This window comes from Plectropomus leopardus, chromosome 16 (genome assembly GCF_008729295.1).
Source record: "Plectropomus leopardus isolate mb chromosome 16, YSFRI_Pleo_2.0, whole genome shotgun sequence".
NCBI classification, from domain to species: domain Eukaryota; kingdom Metazoa; phylum Chordata; class Actinopteri; order Perciformes; family Serranidae; genus Plectropomus; species Plectropomus leopardus.
In genome coordinates, this window is record NC_056478.1 from 15151469 (window position 1) to 15168462 (window position 16994).

Sequence of the window (16994 nt, forward strand, 5' to 3'; positions counted from 1 at the left end):
TTTTTCCCCCTGACTTGGCCTCCCTAACTCTGCTGATCACCGTCAGAGGTGAAATGTGTTACTGTCTCTTTAAATGTGGCGGGCTGCCCTGTTGTTGCTGTGCTGGAAACCCCGTACTGACTCTGAAGGGACCCAAGATGGCTGAATACTCACGGGGGGACAGTTAGCAATTATCTGAGCAAGACGTCGGGAATGAATGGCAAATAGCATTATAATGTAAAGCGTTGCCTTGGAGTAATTACCAGACTACAGTTTGTTGGTTTGCATATTTTTTTAGGATGCATGAATACCAGTAAGGAGAGAGTGGTCTCTCCGCGGCCCCGAGCCAGAACATGGCGGAACACTTGGGGAAGAAATAGCAGCTAAGGCTAGCTAGCTGGCGTATTATTCAGATACATTTAGAAACATAACTCCAGAGTTAACACGGTGTCTGCGGTCAGCGAGTGTGAAATAATGTTATCGTTGCACGGCTGTGGTCGTTTTGCTTCAACGGGTTTAACATTGAATTTGTGGAGCGTAGGCAGTTAGCGTACTAGCTAGCCAGTTAACTCGTTAGGTTTTCTAGCTAACTGGCTAACGTTGCCCGCAAGCGTACACACTGTTCTATTAAAAAAGCAGGTTGTTTTTGGGGGGCAGAGATCGTGACGTTGATGCTTACTCTGAAAACTACTCCCTCAATTGTGTGCTGGGACTTCCTGATGTCTTGTCAGTCATTGTTTTGTCGATTATAGCTAAAGGCAGTAGCCTCCGCACTGTAAATTGTTAGCTTGCTATAATGGTCTGTAAGCTGATTTTGTGTGGCGCGTTGCCTGTAACACTGGCGAGATAAGTTTTGAGGCAGCTTTTTCGAATAAGCAGATATTGTAGTTGCAGCTGCACCTGGGAATCTTCCTGGATATACCCGGTGTCCCGCCTTTAAGCTCCTTCAAAGAACTGTTATCCTGGTTGACCCCTGACATTAGAGACGTGCATTGTAGAAGTGGTCAGGTGTAAATAAAAACAAGTGAATTGCAGTTGTGGCGTTACAAGGTGAAGTCCTGTAAAAGCCAAGAAGGTCCGGAAAGGGGGAAACGGTTACAGCTACCTGCCAGGATGACGGACACTCGTCGACGAGTCAAAGTGTATACCCTCAATGAGGACAGACAGTGGGATGACCGTGGGACCGGGCACGTCTCCTCGGGCTATGTGGAGCGTTTGAAAGGCACGTCTCTCCTGGTGCGAGCAGAGAGTGATGGTGAGTAGCGATCTCAGACAAGATGAATGACACATCCCGACCTAGAAATCACTTAAAGTGCATTGGACACTGCTATAGTTATTTAATAATAATATATGTAAACAATGCTTTCCACGCGCAGATTTTATTCGGCTGTGTTTGCTGGAATCGTGCATGCAATCCTCACTTGTATGCAGCAAATACCCTGACCCAGTCATGTCCAAAGTTTGGCCCTCAGACCGATTTTAAACGGACTTTCAAAACATACTGTGTGATAACACAATATTGATTAATCAAGCAAGATCACTGTGCATTTATTTTCATTCACCTGGCAGTCATAAAGTTTGAATTATTGGGGCCAATATCTGTATTTGCGTTTTTTTTAACAATCGCTGATAAAATTGACTAATTAAAAGTGCAAAGAAAGTGTCAGCATGGGAGGAACTTTTACTTTCTAAAATCCTAGGGAGCTATTTTCATATATTCAATTCCTATTTAAATTTTGACTTTACTCATAAAATGAAATTGCTGGGAACTTGCTGCATATGATGTTGAAAGTTTCAGTTTTGATTAAACTTTTACCAAAGGCATTTAAACAAAGGTTTGTGTTGGAGTTTTTTATATTTGATATTCTAAATTTCGACAAAAATATTTTCATTTTATTGTAACACCAGATATTTACTGCAATGTAGCAGACATGGACACCGCAAAGAAGCATAAAGTTGACAGTAAGGGCTCTGCTTTGAGGAATGGTGGAAAGTTGTTTCCTTTTCAACTAAAGATGAAACAGTTGTATTAGTGTCATTTATGTGTGATTATTTTTTTTAAAATAACTCCTGATGTGAGAAACGGCTAGCCCCCATGTGTATTCACATTAACTAATCCGGGCCACATTTTAAAAAGTTTGGACACCCCTGCCCTAACCTGTCCTCCTCATGACAGTCATATTGAAAACACTTATGTGCCACCTTTGTTTTCACCTGACAGGTTCCCTACTGTTGGAGTCCAAAATCAATCCAAACACAGCCTACCAGAAACAACAGGTCAGTACATGCCATGCTGCAGCTTATTCTCATATATATATATATATATTTAAATTATGTGTACTGATTGTACTGTTTTTCTTTTGGAAAGGATACGTTGATAGTATGGTCCGAGGCTGAAAATTATGATCTGGCGCTCAGCTTCCAGGAGAAGGCTGGCTGTGATGAGATCTGGGAGAAAATATGCCAGGTAGCTGCACTTATCTTTGTGTGGGTGTGTGTTTGTCTGCTCCGTCTGTGTATGCGTTTGTATTGAGTGTGTTTGGGTGTTCCTGGTCACATCACACATCACTCATATGTTTGTGTCATTGCTAAGGTGCAGGGAAAGGACCCGTCAGTGGACATCACTCAGGACGTGGTGGACGAGTCTGAGGAGGAGCGCTTTGACGACATGTCGTCGCCAGGTCTGGAGTTACCGCCATGTGAACTGAACCGCTTGGAGGACCTGGCTGAGCTGGTGGCCTCCTCACTACCTTCACCACTGCGGCGTGAGAAACTGGCACTGGCCGTAGAGAACGAGGGCTACATTCGCAAGCTCCTGGAACTGTTCCGTGTGTGTGAGGATTTGGAGAACAGAGAGGGACTGCACCACCTGTATGAAATAATTAAAGGCATCTTCCTGCTCAATCGTACTGCACTCTTTGAGGTTATGTTCTCTGAGGAGTGCATAATGGACGTCATTGGTTGTCTGGAGTTTGATCCAGCACTCCCGCAGCCACGGCGGCATCGGGAGTTTCTGACTAAGACAGCCCGATTTAAGGAAGTGATCCCCATTTCTGATCCGGAACTGCGTCAGAAAATACACCAGACGTATCGGGTGCAGTATATTCAGGACATGGTGCTGCCCACGCCCTCTGTTTTTGAGGAAAACATGCTGTCCACCCTGCACTCCTTCATCTTCTTCAACAAGGTGGAGATTGTGGGCATGCTACAGGTGAGATAGGCAGACAAGTATTACAAGGTTTGCCAGTAAAGGGTTTTCCTGTTATTTTCAAATAAGATGTGTACACATCACTTTTTCACTTGGTGAAAATGTTCTCATTGCAAAAGCAAATGATGTAAAGGCATATATTGTACAGCATTTACAAATGCACTACCCTGCTGTAACAGCAAATGGCACACATAAGAAAATATGTTTTAAAATAGTGTTTATGCAGTGAGGACTGGAAATTACAGTAATTGTAGGATAGTACAAAGGTTTTATTTTCGGCTGATTGTGCTTTACCCAGTCTGAGTTTGTCTGCTAGTCTTTTATGGTCATGTGACCTTTGTGTTTTTGTACTGTGTCAACTCAGCAGTGTTTATGTATGGCTGTCTCCATAGAGATGGGGAAGTGTTGTGTAAATCAGTTATGCTGCGCTAGAGGAAAACTGAAACTGGTACGCTGTTGACTCTGGTACACTGTGCTCTGTGAAGTTCTGAAGTCAAACACTACTGATATGGACCTTTCCTTCCTCACCCACCATGAGACAGTGTTGACATGTGAACAGAGTGTTTTATTCATTTTGACCAGCACATTATGTACTGGATTGCACATTTAACTGAAAGGAACTGAGTAGAGTCAGTGTAAAAAATCTTGTGTGCATAACCCATCAGGAAAATCCACAAAAATGTGGTACTTCTAAAGAATTTTTTATGCAGAGAGGATGGATTTTTTTATATCATGTAAACATGCTTTAGTTCTAAATAACAATTGACAAAGTATATGTTTTTGATTTATTTCTGGTTGTAAATTCAGTCTAAAGAGATGTTTATAATGACAAATTATAATAAATCACTTTTCTGAGTTCTTACGACACTTAACATACAGTAGCACAAAACAAAATAGGTGTAATGTGAGACTGAAAAAATTGAAGTCTAAATGAAAAAATAGTGAAAATGAAATTGTCGTCAAAGGAACAAAACAAGGTCATACTATACCTTAAAGATCAGTAACTGGTAAATGCGTTTGATGTTAAGATTGTTTCCTGTTTTTTTTGTATCTGAATCATGCCATTGCAGATCAACAACAACTTTGTTACTGTAGAATTATCAGAATGCACAATACGCCCTGGATAAACGCGAGTGTCAAGGATTATTTTTCCATATCCTGCTTTGTTGACCCTCTATTTGATCCTCACCCCCCTCTCATCTCCCCTCCTTTTTGATGTCAGGACGATGAGAAGTTCCTGACAGACCTCTTTGCACAGCTAACAGACGAGGCCACCGATGACGACAAAAGACACGAACTGGTATGTCAAACCTTTATCAGACATTATTCACCAAATACTGTTCTCGTTTTTCTCCTTGTCCAGTTGTTTCATGGAGCCATGATTTGTTTCTTCCTTCCAGGTGAACTTCCTAAAAGAATTCTGTGCATTCTCTCAAACGTTACAACCTCAAAACAGAGACGCCTTCTTCAAGACGTTGTCAAACATGGGCATTCTACCTGCACTAGAAGTCATCCTGGTGAGTTCAGTTCTTGGAGTCAGTAGCTTTGGCAGTGGGGTGACCTTTTCTTGCGTGAAGATCGGATCATGTAATGTGCCCTGATAAGTTGAAAGTAGGGCTGTACGGAAAGTCATTTCTTAAAATTCAAAGTTTGCATTAAATTGTTTGAATGATGCTTTGAATGTCTGTCGTCATTTTTTTATGACGTCATCACCTTTTAAAAGGAATTAAAATCCTTGAGCAAAATCCTCAAGTTGAATAAATGATTTATTAGAGTAAATTTGTTAGTCTTTTATATATTTAAAAAAAATCAATTTTCTTTAATGAACAAGTGTAACTTATGGTGCTAGATACAGGTGTGTATCTTTCTTTGTTTTTTTGACCTCAGTGGAAATGTTTTTGAAAAGCCAAACGTCAATAAATATGGACTAAAGCAGCATATTTTCTTTGATTAAAAATTAATTTTGGAAATGATAACATCTGTAAATCTATGTTTTTTCAATAAATCTTGATTTTTGGAGATGTTTGGATCTGACTATCTCAGAAACAATCCTGTGCAGCCACAACTGGAATCTATTTCTACAAATAGTGTAATACTAATAATATCAGTGGAGCCTGACCTCTATATACAGCTGTGCAGAATCACTGTGAATGAACAGAATGAATAAAAAAAGCTGTTTAGCATTCGAGTGCTGCTTTAGAATTTAATTGTCAACTTTATGAATGAAGCTCCGAACTATTTGGCACAGCCCTAATTTAAAGTTAATTTAGGTGACACTCCTAGGAGAAAATTATGAAGCAGAACATCAGTGAAGATCATGTCAGTGTGTCGGCAGTATGTTGTTTCAACTGTGCATGTACTCCAAACTGTGATGTGGTTATTAAGAATTTTACACATCATAAGAGCACCTTGTTGACTGTAAGTGTGATACTAAGTTACATTGTGTTGTGACTGAGTAGCCAGTTTTATGATTTGTGGGTCTTGTGTGCAGTTCTTGTTCAAATGAATTATATTGAGTGTTTGTCTCTAGTTTAAAGTTTTTAAAATACTTGTCATTATGATCAACATTTTCTTCCTTGGATGAGCAAATTAGCTTGTCGTGCAATATGCAAAACCAAATATTGGTTTTGTCTGCATTATGTTAAACCTTGAGGTTTGCCACCGATTGAACATACATAGTTAAACACAGATACAAAACAATCATCGGGGTGGCTGCTGATGGTTGCTTTGAGTTGTATTATGGCGGTATTCTTCTCCCATGTCTTAGATACTTATTAAACTGGTGCAGCTAATTTTACTGGGTTGTGGTATCTGTCCAGAGTACGCTCTCACATCGGCTCTTGGCTGCACTGAAATCCTGTTTCAAATGTGTGCATTCAGAGGGTGTTGTGGCTAAATTTCTGTTATGTGTGATTGTAAATCTGACCAGATGTTTATTTAAAAAATCTGTAGCTCTACAGTTGTAAAAACACAAGAATTATAGACCCTTTTACAGTTTGTAAACAGTTATGCTGTATGTAGTGTGCACACAGTACGGTAACAGAAGTATGGCCGAGTGCATTAGCTTGTCAAGCTATGCAAGGCCTTTAACCACCAAAGATACCAAATACTGTTCAAACAAATTGACATTGACAGGCAATGACCAACTTCCCTATCTGTCTACTAAACACTACTGTGTGTAGGAAATATTTGCAAGTGACCCATTATTTAGTGGCCAGATAAATACATATATTTGTTAAAGAAAACTAGCATGTAATGTTATACCAGCAAGAAGAGGTAGAGATGCTGACGACTACATTATCCGTGGTCATGTACAGAATGTTAAATAGACAAAGCGTTCTGTGTCTTGAAATGAGAAATCCTTCCTAGCCAAAAACAAGGACTCAACACCACCATGTAGGAGGCTTGAGTTACAATTAAAAAGCCAGAAAACTACACCCTCATAGGCAATGGTAACACTACCTGTGTTATTGTTTTGTGATGTTGGCTTACTAACTAGCATAGTTAAGAACTTGATGATATAGTTGTTATGCAAACATGAAGTCTACCTCTGTTTTACTGTAACACAGGAATCTTCGATTGTGTCCTCAGCTCAGTGGTTGTCAACACTTTTACTAGTTTGCAGCCACAGACGTCGCCGGTGTATTTTGCTTTTTTGTGACTGTGTCGACTGTTAACTTTCAAATGCATCTGTTGTGCTTTTAGTAACATGCATAAATGGTTGGAGTAGGTAATAAACACACTTGAGTATGTATTGAAAATTAAAGTAAAATTGCAGGCTTGTATTAGGAAAACTACATATTGTGTTGCCATTCAGTTGAGGCACCTGCTGGTGCTGCCACTTTTAAAACCCAAACGCTGCTGCTCTGAAACGATTATGATTATGTTGGAAACATGCAACAATTAGACATTCTGATGCTGGTAAAAGTTTTAATTAAGTGTTTAAAGCCGAACTTTAAAGCCTAACACATGCATATATTTTTCTTGACGTCCACTGTAAAAGGTTCTATAGATAGGCTGCAGTATGTGTAGCAGGTGTGATGCTCATGGGCTATTTTTCATTCAAGGTTGATTTGCTAATTGGTGAAGAGATCTGATCACAGATCAATAGAGTTCTCTCTCAGATGTCGTGTGTGTCTCATGGTGAACACAGACACGACTAACTTAATTTACCACTGATTCAGGTTTGACTCAAAGAACTGAATTTGGGACCTCTCAGAAAAAAAAGAAACCAACAACAATTTATTAACCCACCCAAACACTGCATGTGCCTCACAGCTGTCATGATACGCATGTTTTTCACAGAAATTTGCCATTGCACCTTTCCTGTCATGTTCAAAGGAACAATTTTTGTTTTCACATTTTTAGTCTCAGTTTTTGTTGTTGGTTGTTGCAGTTACTTTGCTTTTACAACCACACCAGTGACTGCAGAGCAATGAGAATAATGGATCTGTTACAAGAGCACAGATTTTTCAGCCAAATACACTTTGTTCTCAAACAAAATTGACTATCAGGTTTTCCTGCAACTAGCAAGTATTTGGACATGCACTTGGTTAGGTTCTTGTTTTGTCTTGTTTTTGTACCCTACAGTACAACCCACTGTCTGTTTTGTTAACCTTGTCGTAACCTGGGAATACAATACACATAAAGTTTGGAGAAAAAATGTCTAAACAAATAAAGCAGATCAAACAACAAACAGCAGGTTGATCACAAATACACGCTCATGTGTTTAATAAATGTGTACTTGCTCCATGTAACACAAGTACATATTTACACATACAGACATTTGTGAGAGTGATGATACCTTCTCCCCTTCTTCCTTCCACAAGACACACACACACACACACACACACACACACACACACAGAGGAGTAAACTAAGGAGAGGGGAAAAATAATCAGTGTGGGTGAAATTAAACACAGTTGGCTCCCTTTCTGATGATCACATTTGTTTCCATTTGTTTTTAAGATGATAAAAGACTTGATTGATCTCTAAGGGGTAATTCTTATTCTGCTGACAAGTATAACTTATGTTCATGAAACAGGGAATGGATGACGTTCAGGTGCGTGGGGCAGCCACGGATATTTTCTCTTATCTGGTGGAGTACAACCCCTCCATGGTACGAGAGTTCGTCATGCAGGAGTCTCAGCAGAATGATGATGTGAGTATATAAACAATGTGTTTGTTTTGATCATCATTCCACCACACGGGTGGATATAAATGAGTGTTGTGTTACTAATGATCCTTTATTGGCCTTCCAGGACATCCTCCTGATCAATCTGATCATAGAACACATGATCTGTGATACAGACCCAGAGCTCGGTGGAGCAGTGCAGCTGATGGGCCTGTTACGGACTCTGGTGGACCCTGAGAACATGCTGGCTACTGCAAATGTGAGTTTGCACACTACTCCTGCTCCTACAGAGTTATGCTCCTTTCACACCAAAACTGGTGTGGAGATTGTGGGACTGTACCTTAAATGGCCCTTTTTGTGGAGGAGTGGAGTGGGGAAAGAGAACAGGGTACCTGCAAATCATTAAGTCTTTAGTTCATTAATCTTAGGTTTAGGCCTTAATAGGTATTAAAATGTCTTAAATCATTCTTTCAAAAGTATTAAAAATGCAAAGACCTGGGAGGTAGGATTTTATTAAACTTTTTTTTTTCCTTGCATTGTAAAATTTCAAAATGATGAGTAACATTTACTTTTTTCGAAATAATTCACAAAAAGTCTCTTTAATTTATGTCACCCAAATCAGGAAGGCTAAACCAACAACACTCATATTTTGTTTTCTGGCCGAGATGCTCAGAGCAGAGCATCCGCTGCCTGTTAGCTAGCTGTCACAGTAGCCCAAACGAAAAGGGGAAGTGCAAATTCAATGAAAACTGGCTATTTAACCAAGATTTTATGGCATAGCTGAAACCGATGCAAGGCAGTGGCAGTACATACGAGGTTTGGTGTGTTTTATGAAAAAACTTCATCAAGTTAGTCACGACGGGAATCAAGTTAGTGGAATTCCACATGCAGAGTGAGAAACACAAGATTCCTAAGAAAACCTGCCAACAAATGCCAGTCTTACCAGTTCTGAAAAAGTCACATTTTTATTTTGCAATAAACATTTTTGCAAAATTGTCCCCAAACTTAAGCAGCTGGTGTTGATTACTTTTTTCCCTTCAGTTTGTATTAGTGTAAAATATGTAAAAGTTGCATTAAAAACTGCAGTAGTCTTACAATTGAAATATCTATACCAGGTAGGATTTTGTTGCTGATTAATTATCTCTCCAGTAGCTGAAAAGTTGGTGGCAGGTTGAACCATAGCTCTGCACCTTCACCATTGTTTTTAATAGTTGGATTCTGTAAATGTCAAAATCCTGTTACTCAGTTAAAAACAGGTTATTTTTTTCTTTTCCAGAAAACAGAGAAGACAGAGTTCCTGAGCTTCTTCTATAAGCACTGTATGCACGTCCTCTCCGCTCCACTACTGGCCAACACCACAGAGGAAAAACCAAGCAAAGGTATTGAATACCTGCGAGGTGTGTGTATATGTGTAGGTTTTGTAAATAAAACTTTGGCATTCATGCACAAGTATTTTACGTTAATTACTACCTGCATTCTTCTATTAGATGATTTTCAAACATCCCAGCTGCTGGCCTTGATTTTGGAGCTGCTGACATTCTGTGTTGAGCACCACACCTATCACATAAAGAACTACATCATCAACAAGGACATTCTCAGGAGGGTACTGGTGCTCACTGCCTCTCAGCACGCCTTCCTCGCACTATGTGAGTCACATACAAGCACTCAAATTCGTAGTACCTCATTTTGCACCATTAGACTGTTAAAAGCTCATTTTGAATATGAATTCATTTGTTTTGAGCTCAGCATTCATCTTATGTTTCTGTGCCTAGGTGCCCTACGCTTCATGCGGAGGATCATCGGTCTGAAGGACGAATTCTATAATCGCTACATCATGAGAAACTTTCTCTTCGAGCCTGTCATCAAGGCCTTCCTCAACAACGGCTCACGCTACAATCTCATGAACTCAGCCATCATTGAGATGTTTGAGTATGTCCGTGTGGTGAGTATTTTTGGATTCCTCAAGAAATATATGTATACATTTTTTGGTAACAGTTAACATGGATACCATGTCCTTTTTTCCTTATTTTTTACAAATGTTTACATAAACTGATTATCAGCCAGCTACACCTCAAAAGTACACATTATTTTATATTTGATGATGTTTAAACTGCATATAATTGCAAATTGATCTGTAACGTGTTTTAATGCATTTTTGATACAATTTCCTGATCAAATCTAAAAAAAGGAGTCTGTGTGTCAGCTGTCAAATCAAATCCACTAAAGCTGTAGTACATACATTTCTTAACTTGTTTGGTGTGTTTTCTCTTCTCCTTCTCTCTCTTACTCATTTTCTCCACTTTCTTCCTCTATTCTACCTGTTTCTTAATTACTTGTCTTACCTTGTCCACACACTGTCCCTCATTTCTCCTTTCTACTGTGTCTCTACACTCCTCTCTCTCTCTGTCTCTTTCTCTCTCCTCCCATTGCCCCTAGGAGGACGTGAAGTCTCTCACAGCTCATATAGTAGAAAACTACTGGAAAGCTCTGGAGGATGTCGACTACGTTCAGACGTTCAAGGGCCTAAAGCTGCGGTATGAACAGCAGCGAGAGAGGCAAGACAACCCCAAACTGGATAGGTGAGAAAACCAAGGCTGCTCTACTGCAATTATTTAAGAATGAAACTAAATGTAAAGAACAATGTCAGAGTGACATTCTAGTCACATGACTTACATTTATAAGCTATTAAAATAACCAATATATTGTTTCTCGTGTGCATTTTGTGTTTTTGTCATAGTGCCTTTTGTCATACAATGTATTATGTTTTTGTCTATTTTATTATTTCTTTTAAAGTGCTGCTTGTACACTTGTTATGCTACAGGTTTGTGTGGTGACTGGTTGAGATTGTGCAATTTCCACTGACTCATTTATGACTTCGAAGTGCAAACAATCAAATCAGAAAGTGTGCTGAGCAACTGTGCAGAGCACGTCATTTATGATTTCGCTACAACTTAAACTCAGCATACTTGCCAACACCATCAGGCGTTTCCTTTTTTTTTTTTTAAAAAAACTTGACTTTGCTCCTGTGATTTTTTTTTTTGTGTTGTTAATCAACTACTCTACACACTGCAGTGGAATCAGGATAAGACCAAAAATCAATTTCTGACTACACCTGTAAATTATTTAATACATGAGAACATCACTGAAACAAAATTTGCATTGCATTTCATTATATTAAAGAATACATTACTGGAATAAATTGTGCCCTGCACACTGGTGATGCACTACCACAAGTGAAGGCCAATCATTTTTTACTAATCTGTAGAAATATGCTGTGTAGTATATGTAGAAAATAAGTATAGAACAAACAGATGGCCCCAGTTTTTGCTTCAAAAGAAGGGTAAATGCTAACAGAATTACTTGGCAGAATAACTTGGCTGACCAAACCATCTGGCACTTTTAAGTGTATGCATTGCCCTCACTGTAGTAATGTTGTGCAAACAAAAGTGTGTACTGATGTTCATACAGACAGGACTTTGATTTCATTAATTGTAGCACAACTTTTGTCCTGTCACGCCTTACCTGCCCATGTTTGGAGGGTTTTTTCTATGTCGGCCGTACTAAAAGACATCTTACGGATCGCTTTGCTGAGCATAAATATGCTGTCAGGACTTACAACCGCGATTACCCCGTGGCTAGACATTTTTATGGACTTGACAACTCTAATCACACTCTGTTGCGCATCGAGGGCATTAAACACATTCAGCCTTTAATCAGAGGGGGAAGCACAATACAAAAACTTAATCAAAGGGAGGCTTTTTGGATGTTTCCTGTAATTTGTCTATGGACAGCTGGTGGCTTTATGGATGTATGGTCTGTGTGATATATTTCTATGTATGTGTATATATGTATACATGCATATATGTTTTTGTATGCATGTATATATATGAGTGTGTATGCATATTTATTCATATATCGGAGTCATCTCATTTCATGTTCCTTTTTTGTCATTACGTTTTGTTATTCATTCAGTTTTTACCTGTCTATCATGTGACTGCGTGATCACGTGTTACTGGGTCCTGCCACTATTAGGCGGGGCTATGTTCACTATGCGTATGTTCTTGAAGCCCTGCAGAAAGGCCGGCCGTTTGGTTGAAACATGTTGGCTTTTTTAATGATTTAGCCACTATAAAATAGGGTTTTTAATGCAGTTCCTCCTTGTTGTTCACGTTCCCATACTCTTGGAGTGCCTGCATTTCCCTCGTTTTTGTTTTATCCTGCTGACAGAATTAATTGGACATTACTAAATAGAGCAATAAGTGCAGAAGGCTCTATCAGAGGAAAGCCAGTTTATAAACACAGATGTGATATATCAATGCAGGGTTCCCCGCACAGTCATTAATTTGTGGCTGTCTGCCACGGTTAAAACATCTGTTGCCACGAATTGATTTTCTATGACGAGCTCCGCCTGAGCTGTTTTCACAGAGCGGACACTGAATGATTATAAAAAAGGACACACGCACACACACACACACACACCCTGCCACACATAGATCCTGCTTCTGTGGTAAACACTTGAATTTATGTGTATTTTGGTTTATCTTAAGCATGCGCTCCATTCTGAGGAACCACCGATTCCGTCGTGACGCACGAACTCTGGAGGATGAAGAGGAGATGTGGTTCAACACAGATGAGGATGACCTCGAGGATGGTGAGGCAGTGGTTCCTCCTTCTGACAAGATGAAGACTGAGGAAGACCTCATGGAACCTATAAGCAAATTCATGGAGAGAAAGAAATGTACGTATGGAAACAGTTTTTTTACTCTTAATGGATACTTTGGGGTGAAACTGTGACGATGGAGAGAATCTCATGCATGTTGATGATGGTTGTATCAGTGTGGAACCTCTAGTTTTTACCGAAGATACATTTGATTTACTCACAAAATGGTTAAAAAAAACTTAAATATTGAGAATAACGGTTCTCTTGTCCACCTCTCCCTCTCCACCCCCAGTGAAAGACCCAGAAGACAAAGAAGTTCTGGGGAAATCGAGTTTATCGGGTAGGCAGAACCCCAGCTTCAAGCTGTCCTTCTCTGGCTCCACAAAGACCAGCCTGTCCAGCCCTCCGTCATCTGCCTCATTGAACCCAGGTTCTCCGGGATCGCCAGGTTCTCCGGGCTCAGGGGCACGAAGCTCACCCTCCACCACAACTGTAACCACAAAGGTACCTCTCAGCATAGTGATGATAAATAACTCAGACACGGTTGTTTTCTGTGGAGACAGTCCACTTATCTGTAGTGATATTGAGAGACAAAGTTTAAAGACATTCTTTTGCACAATGTCTGTTCAGTATCAGGATGAAAGTAAGGAAGAATTTGGTAAAAAAAAGTGAGCTTTAACTATGAATCTTCACACTTAGACTGGCGTTTTTCACACAACTCCCACCATCCTTGTTGTGTCTTACAAAGAATGGTCATCACCACAAGTGTGTTTACAGATTGTGTACTTGTTTGCTTTATTTAGATGGGAGGGGGAATAAGAATTGCATATGAACAAATCAACGTGATTTACAGGTGAAGTCAGATTTAAAATAAGTGCATTTACCAATGATAGCAACATCATTGTACAAAACAAAAAAAAACTGACATAAGACAAGAATAATTCACACGAGAAGGGAAATACAAGTAACAATATACAAGTTGAGACAAAATACAAACACAGTTTAGGTGGTGAGCAGTTTGCTGAGCGCTATTAAACTTGGGTGTTTAAAATGGAAAAATTGATAGACATTTACAATAGCGAGATGGGAGTGGTAGAGATGTAAAGAAACACAGAATTTGCAGTTCGTTCAGATGAATTCTGGGGCCACTTTGTATGTTCGGCGCCGCTGCTGCCGGCTGACAGTGACCGTGTGAAATGGTGACTTTCAGCTAAATGTATAATCAATTATTAACTTACTTAAATGGTTGGCATAGATTAATATGTATTTTAAATTGATTAAAGTAAAATAAAATTATTAGGACACGTGCATGTTCTGTTTGTTTTTAACACCTGCCGTCACTCCGAACAACAGCGATACATTTGGTGGAGACTCATCAGTTCACTCGTCAAACACCAGACACTGTTGTGTGTCTTCTGTTTGTGATGCAGGCTGAATCGTGTTTATTTGGTCATTGTCCCAGTTAGAGCAACCTACGTTATAGTTTCAGTGTAACGCCACAGTGAGCTGAGTTAATTTATTCTGTGGGACCACCGCAGCCCCCTACACAGTGTCTCAACCTACTCCCTACTGACCTGACAAGCCCAAATCAAATCAAATCGATGGAAGGAACTGTCATCACTACATCACGTAAACTGAACATTTCATTTTGCAACAGCTCTGTATGTTGTGTGTGTATGACCACCAATACTTACATCGGCTGTTAACAGTCCTTTCACTGGTCGGGTATCAGAGAATTTCGCACTTACTGCAAAGAATGTCTCTTCAGTATGTGACCACACATCGCTGAGGAAGATTCACGCGGTGGAAGTTCAGTAAAACGTAAATTTTCCGAAAAGCGGTGTTTCTCAGATAAGTGGGAGAGATTGACAGTACACTGAGCTGCAGCGTGTGCCGCTGTGGTGGAGGAAGTATTCAGATCCTTTACTGCAGTAAAAAAATAAGCCACTAATAATACAGCACTGTAATAATACTGCACTACAGGTAACAGTCCTGCATTTAAAATGGTATTGAAGTAAAAGTACCTGTTATCTGCAAAATGCACTTTTTTTCCCAACAGTCCTGGCAGGGCTCTAGTGCCTTCTATCACTCTGACCAAATAATGATTTTTGTGTACTTTGTCTTCATCAGGGAGGTTTAGTGGGACTAGTGGACTATCCTGACGATGATGACGAGGAAGAGGAAGAAGAGGAGGAAGAAGGGGAGAGTAAAGAGGACCCTCTGCCGCCTTCGAAGAAGTCCAAACTGAGCTCCTAAAGAAGCGCCACTGTCTCAGCTTGTGCTCTGCTCGGACAGTTTCAGCGCAAAGACTTAATACAGGAATGATCAAACTTGTAAACAAATTGAATGAATGAATGAGAGCCACCCCTCGCCGTCAGCGGGTGGCCAAAAGAGGAGCAGACTGAACAGATAAGAAGCCTCCTCAGACTAGCCCACTTCATACAAGTGCCAATCAGGAAACCAGGAGTGAAGACCCGCCTGACACGTGGAGCAGACGCGTGGAAGTTGGGGGAGAAACGATCGTCAGCGGAGTCCGGACAGCAGGAGACAGGTTGGTTATTAAGCAACTGGAGGAAAAGACCACATACAAAAACATGTACACACAGACTGAATCCCACAGAGCTCGCAGGCTCGGACCATAACCCACTGCCCCCCGCCCCCACCCCCACTCCGGGAAGGACATCACAGCGACCCAAATGGGTCGGCCAATGCAGACCCAGAACCACCACTCGCACCCCCATCCCCCTCCTCAGAATTCTCCTTCCTCCTCGTTTCTTTCTACTTCTTTTTCTCCTCCGCTCTTTCTCCCTCTCTTCGTCTGTTGCTTTTTGTCCCTTCTCTTTTTTTTTTAAGTTAGTATATAGGACCAGACGGGAGGCAGCACGTGGCAAAGAGCTGTCCTTGTTGTCATTTGATGATGTCATCAGTGTCGTCGTTCCTCAGCGGACGTTTCTTTCTCTGAAGAGAAAAAAAAAGCCAGCAGTTTCTTCATTATTTTCTTTTTGTTCTCTATTTGTCTCTCAATCTTTCTCCTGTTTTTTGTAAATGACAACAAAAAAGACCTGCCTTTAAATGTTCAGGACATTTTCAGTCACACTTGAACAGGTTTTTAAAGACCTCAGTAGGTGAGCTAGATTTACCCTTTTTGCCCTTTGAAACTGCAGATTTTTTGGAGAATTTGTAATCCCGTCTTGATTAAAGATTGAGTGGAATTCTAGATGTGATGAATTTTGTCATATCTTTTCTTTTTTTTTTCCTTTTACATGAGTGTACACTTAGTTGTTCAGAATATTTGGGACCATTAAAATGATCTTTGCTGTAAGATGTCCTACTACCCTTTGTCCTCATAACTCCAGTGTTTCCTTGCTGCATCGTGCTGTTATTGATCAGTCTGGGTCTCCTCGGAGAGTTGGACCGTACATTTGTAGCACAGACCGTGCTTTTGGGTTTAACATGGTTCCACACACAATCATCAGGCCACTTAAAGGGGAACTATGGCCATTTTCAAAATTCATACATATTTTTCCTATGGTCTAAGGCAGTCCTAAAACCTTAACATGAACAATTCTCACCCAAAACTAGTGCTAAAACGCAAACTCGTTATGTCATAGGATATTAAGTCGGAAACTGCTCCATAAAATGAACAGTGATAGTTGATTAGAGTATATGGTCACGTTTTCTGGATAAAGCTCATTTGGGTCTCAAAGAAGAAAACAAACATTGTGGGTTCACAAAATCAGGGTCCCATTCATTGTTTGTGGAGCAGCAGCAGGTTTTATACCTGATGACGTCGCACATTTGAGACTTCACTTCTCTGGCTTCTCGCTTTTAAAGAGAGTAGCTCATGTTCCCAAATGTTGAGTTAAATTTCCTTGGCTGTGGAAGTAACATACTGGAATCCTTAATTTAGGTGGTGTACCCCTTTAGCTTAACACTAAACAAACACACCAAACTGATCATATTTTCTTGTGCTAGGATAACGTCACTGTGTTTGCAGATCCTTAGATATCAGG

The 16994-nt window shown here is 40.1% G+C and overlaps 1 protein-coding gene across 4 annotated transcripts; it reads left to right on the forward strand.

The window, feature by feature from the left end:
- The first annotated feature begins 133 nt into the window (after positions 1 to 133).
- On the forward strand, positions 134 to 16303 carry smek1 (SMEK homolog 1, suppressor of mek1 (Dictyostelium)). 4 transcript variants are annotated; one of them, XM_042503203.1, is made up of 15 exons: positions 134 to 1234; positions 2201 to 2256; positions 2348 to 2446; positions 2573 to 3190; positions 4410 to 4487; positions 4588 to 4704; positions 8232 to 8348; positions 8449 to 8580; positions 9598 to 9718; positions 9809 to 9967; positions 10094 to 10263; positions 10758 to 10900; positions 12869 to 13059; positions 13274 to 13485; positions 15112 to 16303. In XM_042503203.1, the coding sequence occupies exons 1-15, from the start codon at positions 1093 to 1095 to the stop codon at positions 15235 to 15237; spliced, it is 2481 nt and encodes an 826-aa protein (XP_042359137.1). In that variant the 5' UTR covers positions 134 to 1092; the 3' UTR covers positions 15238 to 16303. The 4 variants fall into 4 exon arrangements, with proteins under 4 accessions (XP_042359137.1, XP_042359138.1, XP_042359139.1 ...); XM_042503204.1 differs by having other exon boundaries at positions 10761 to 10900; XM_042503205.1 differs by having other exon boundaries at positions 9598 to 9700.
- Positions 16304 to 16994: the final 691 nt, after the last annotated feature.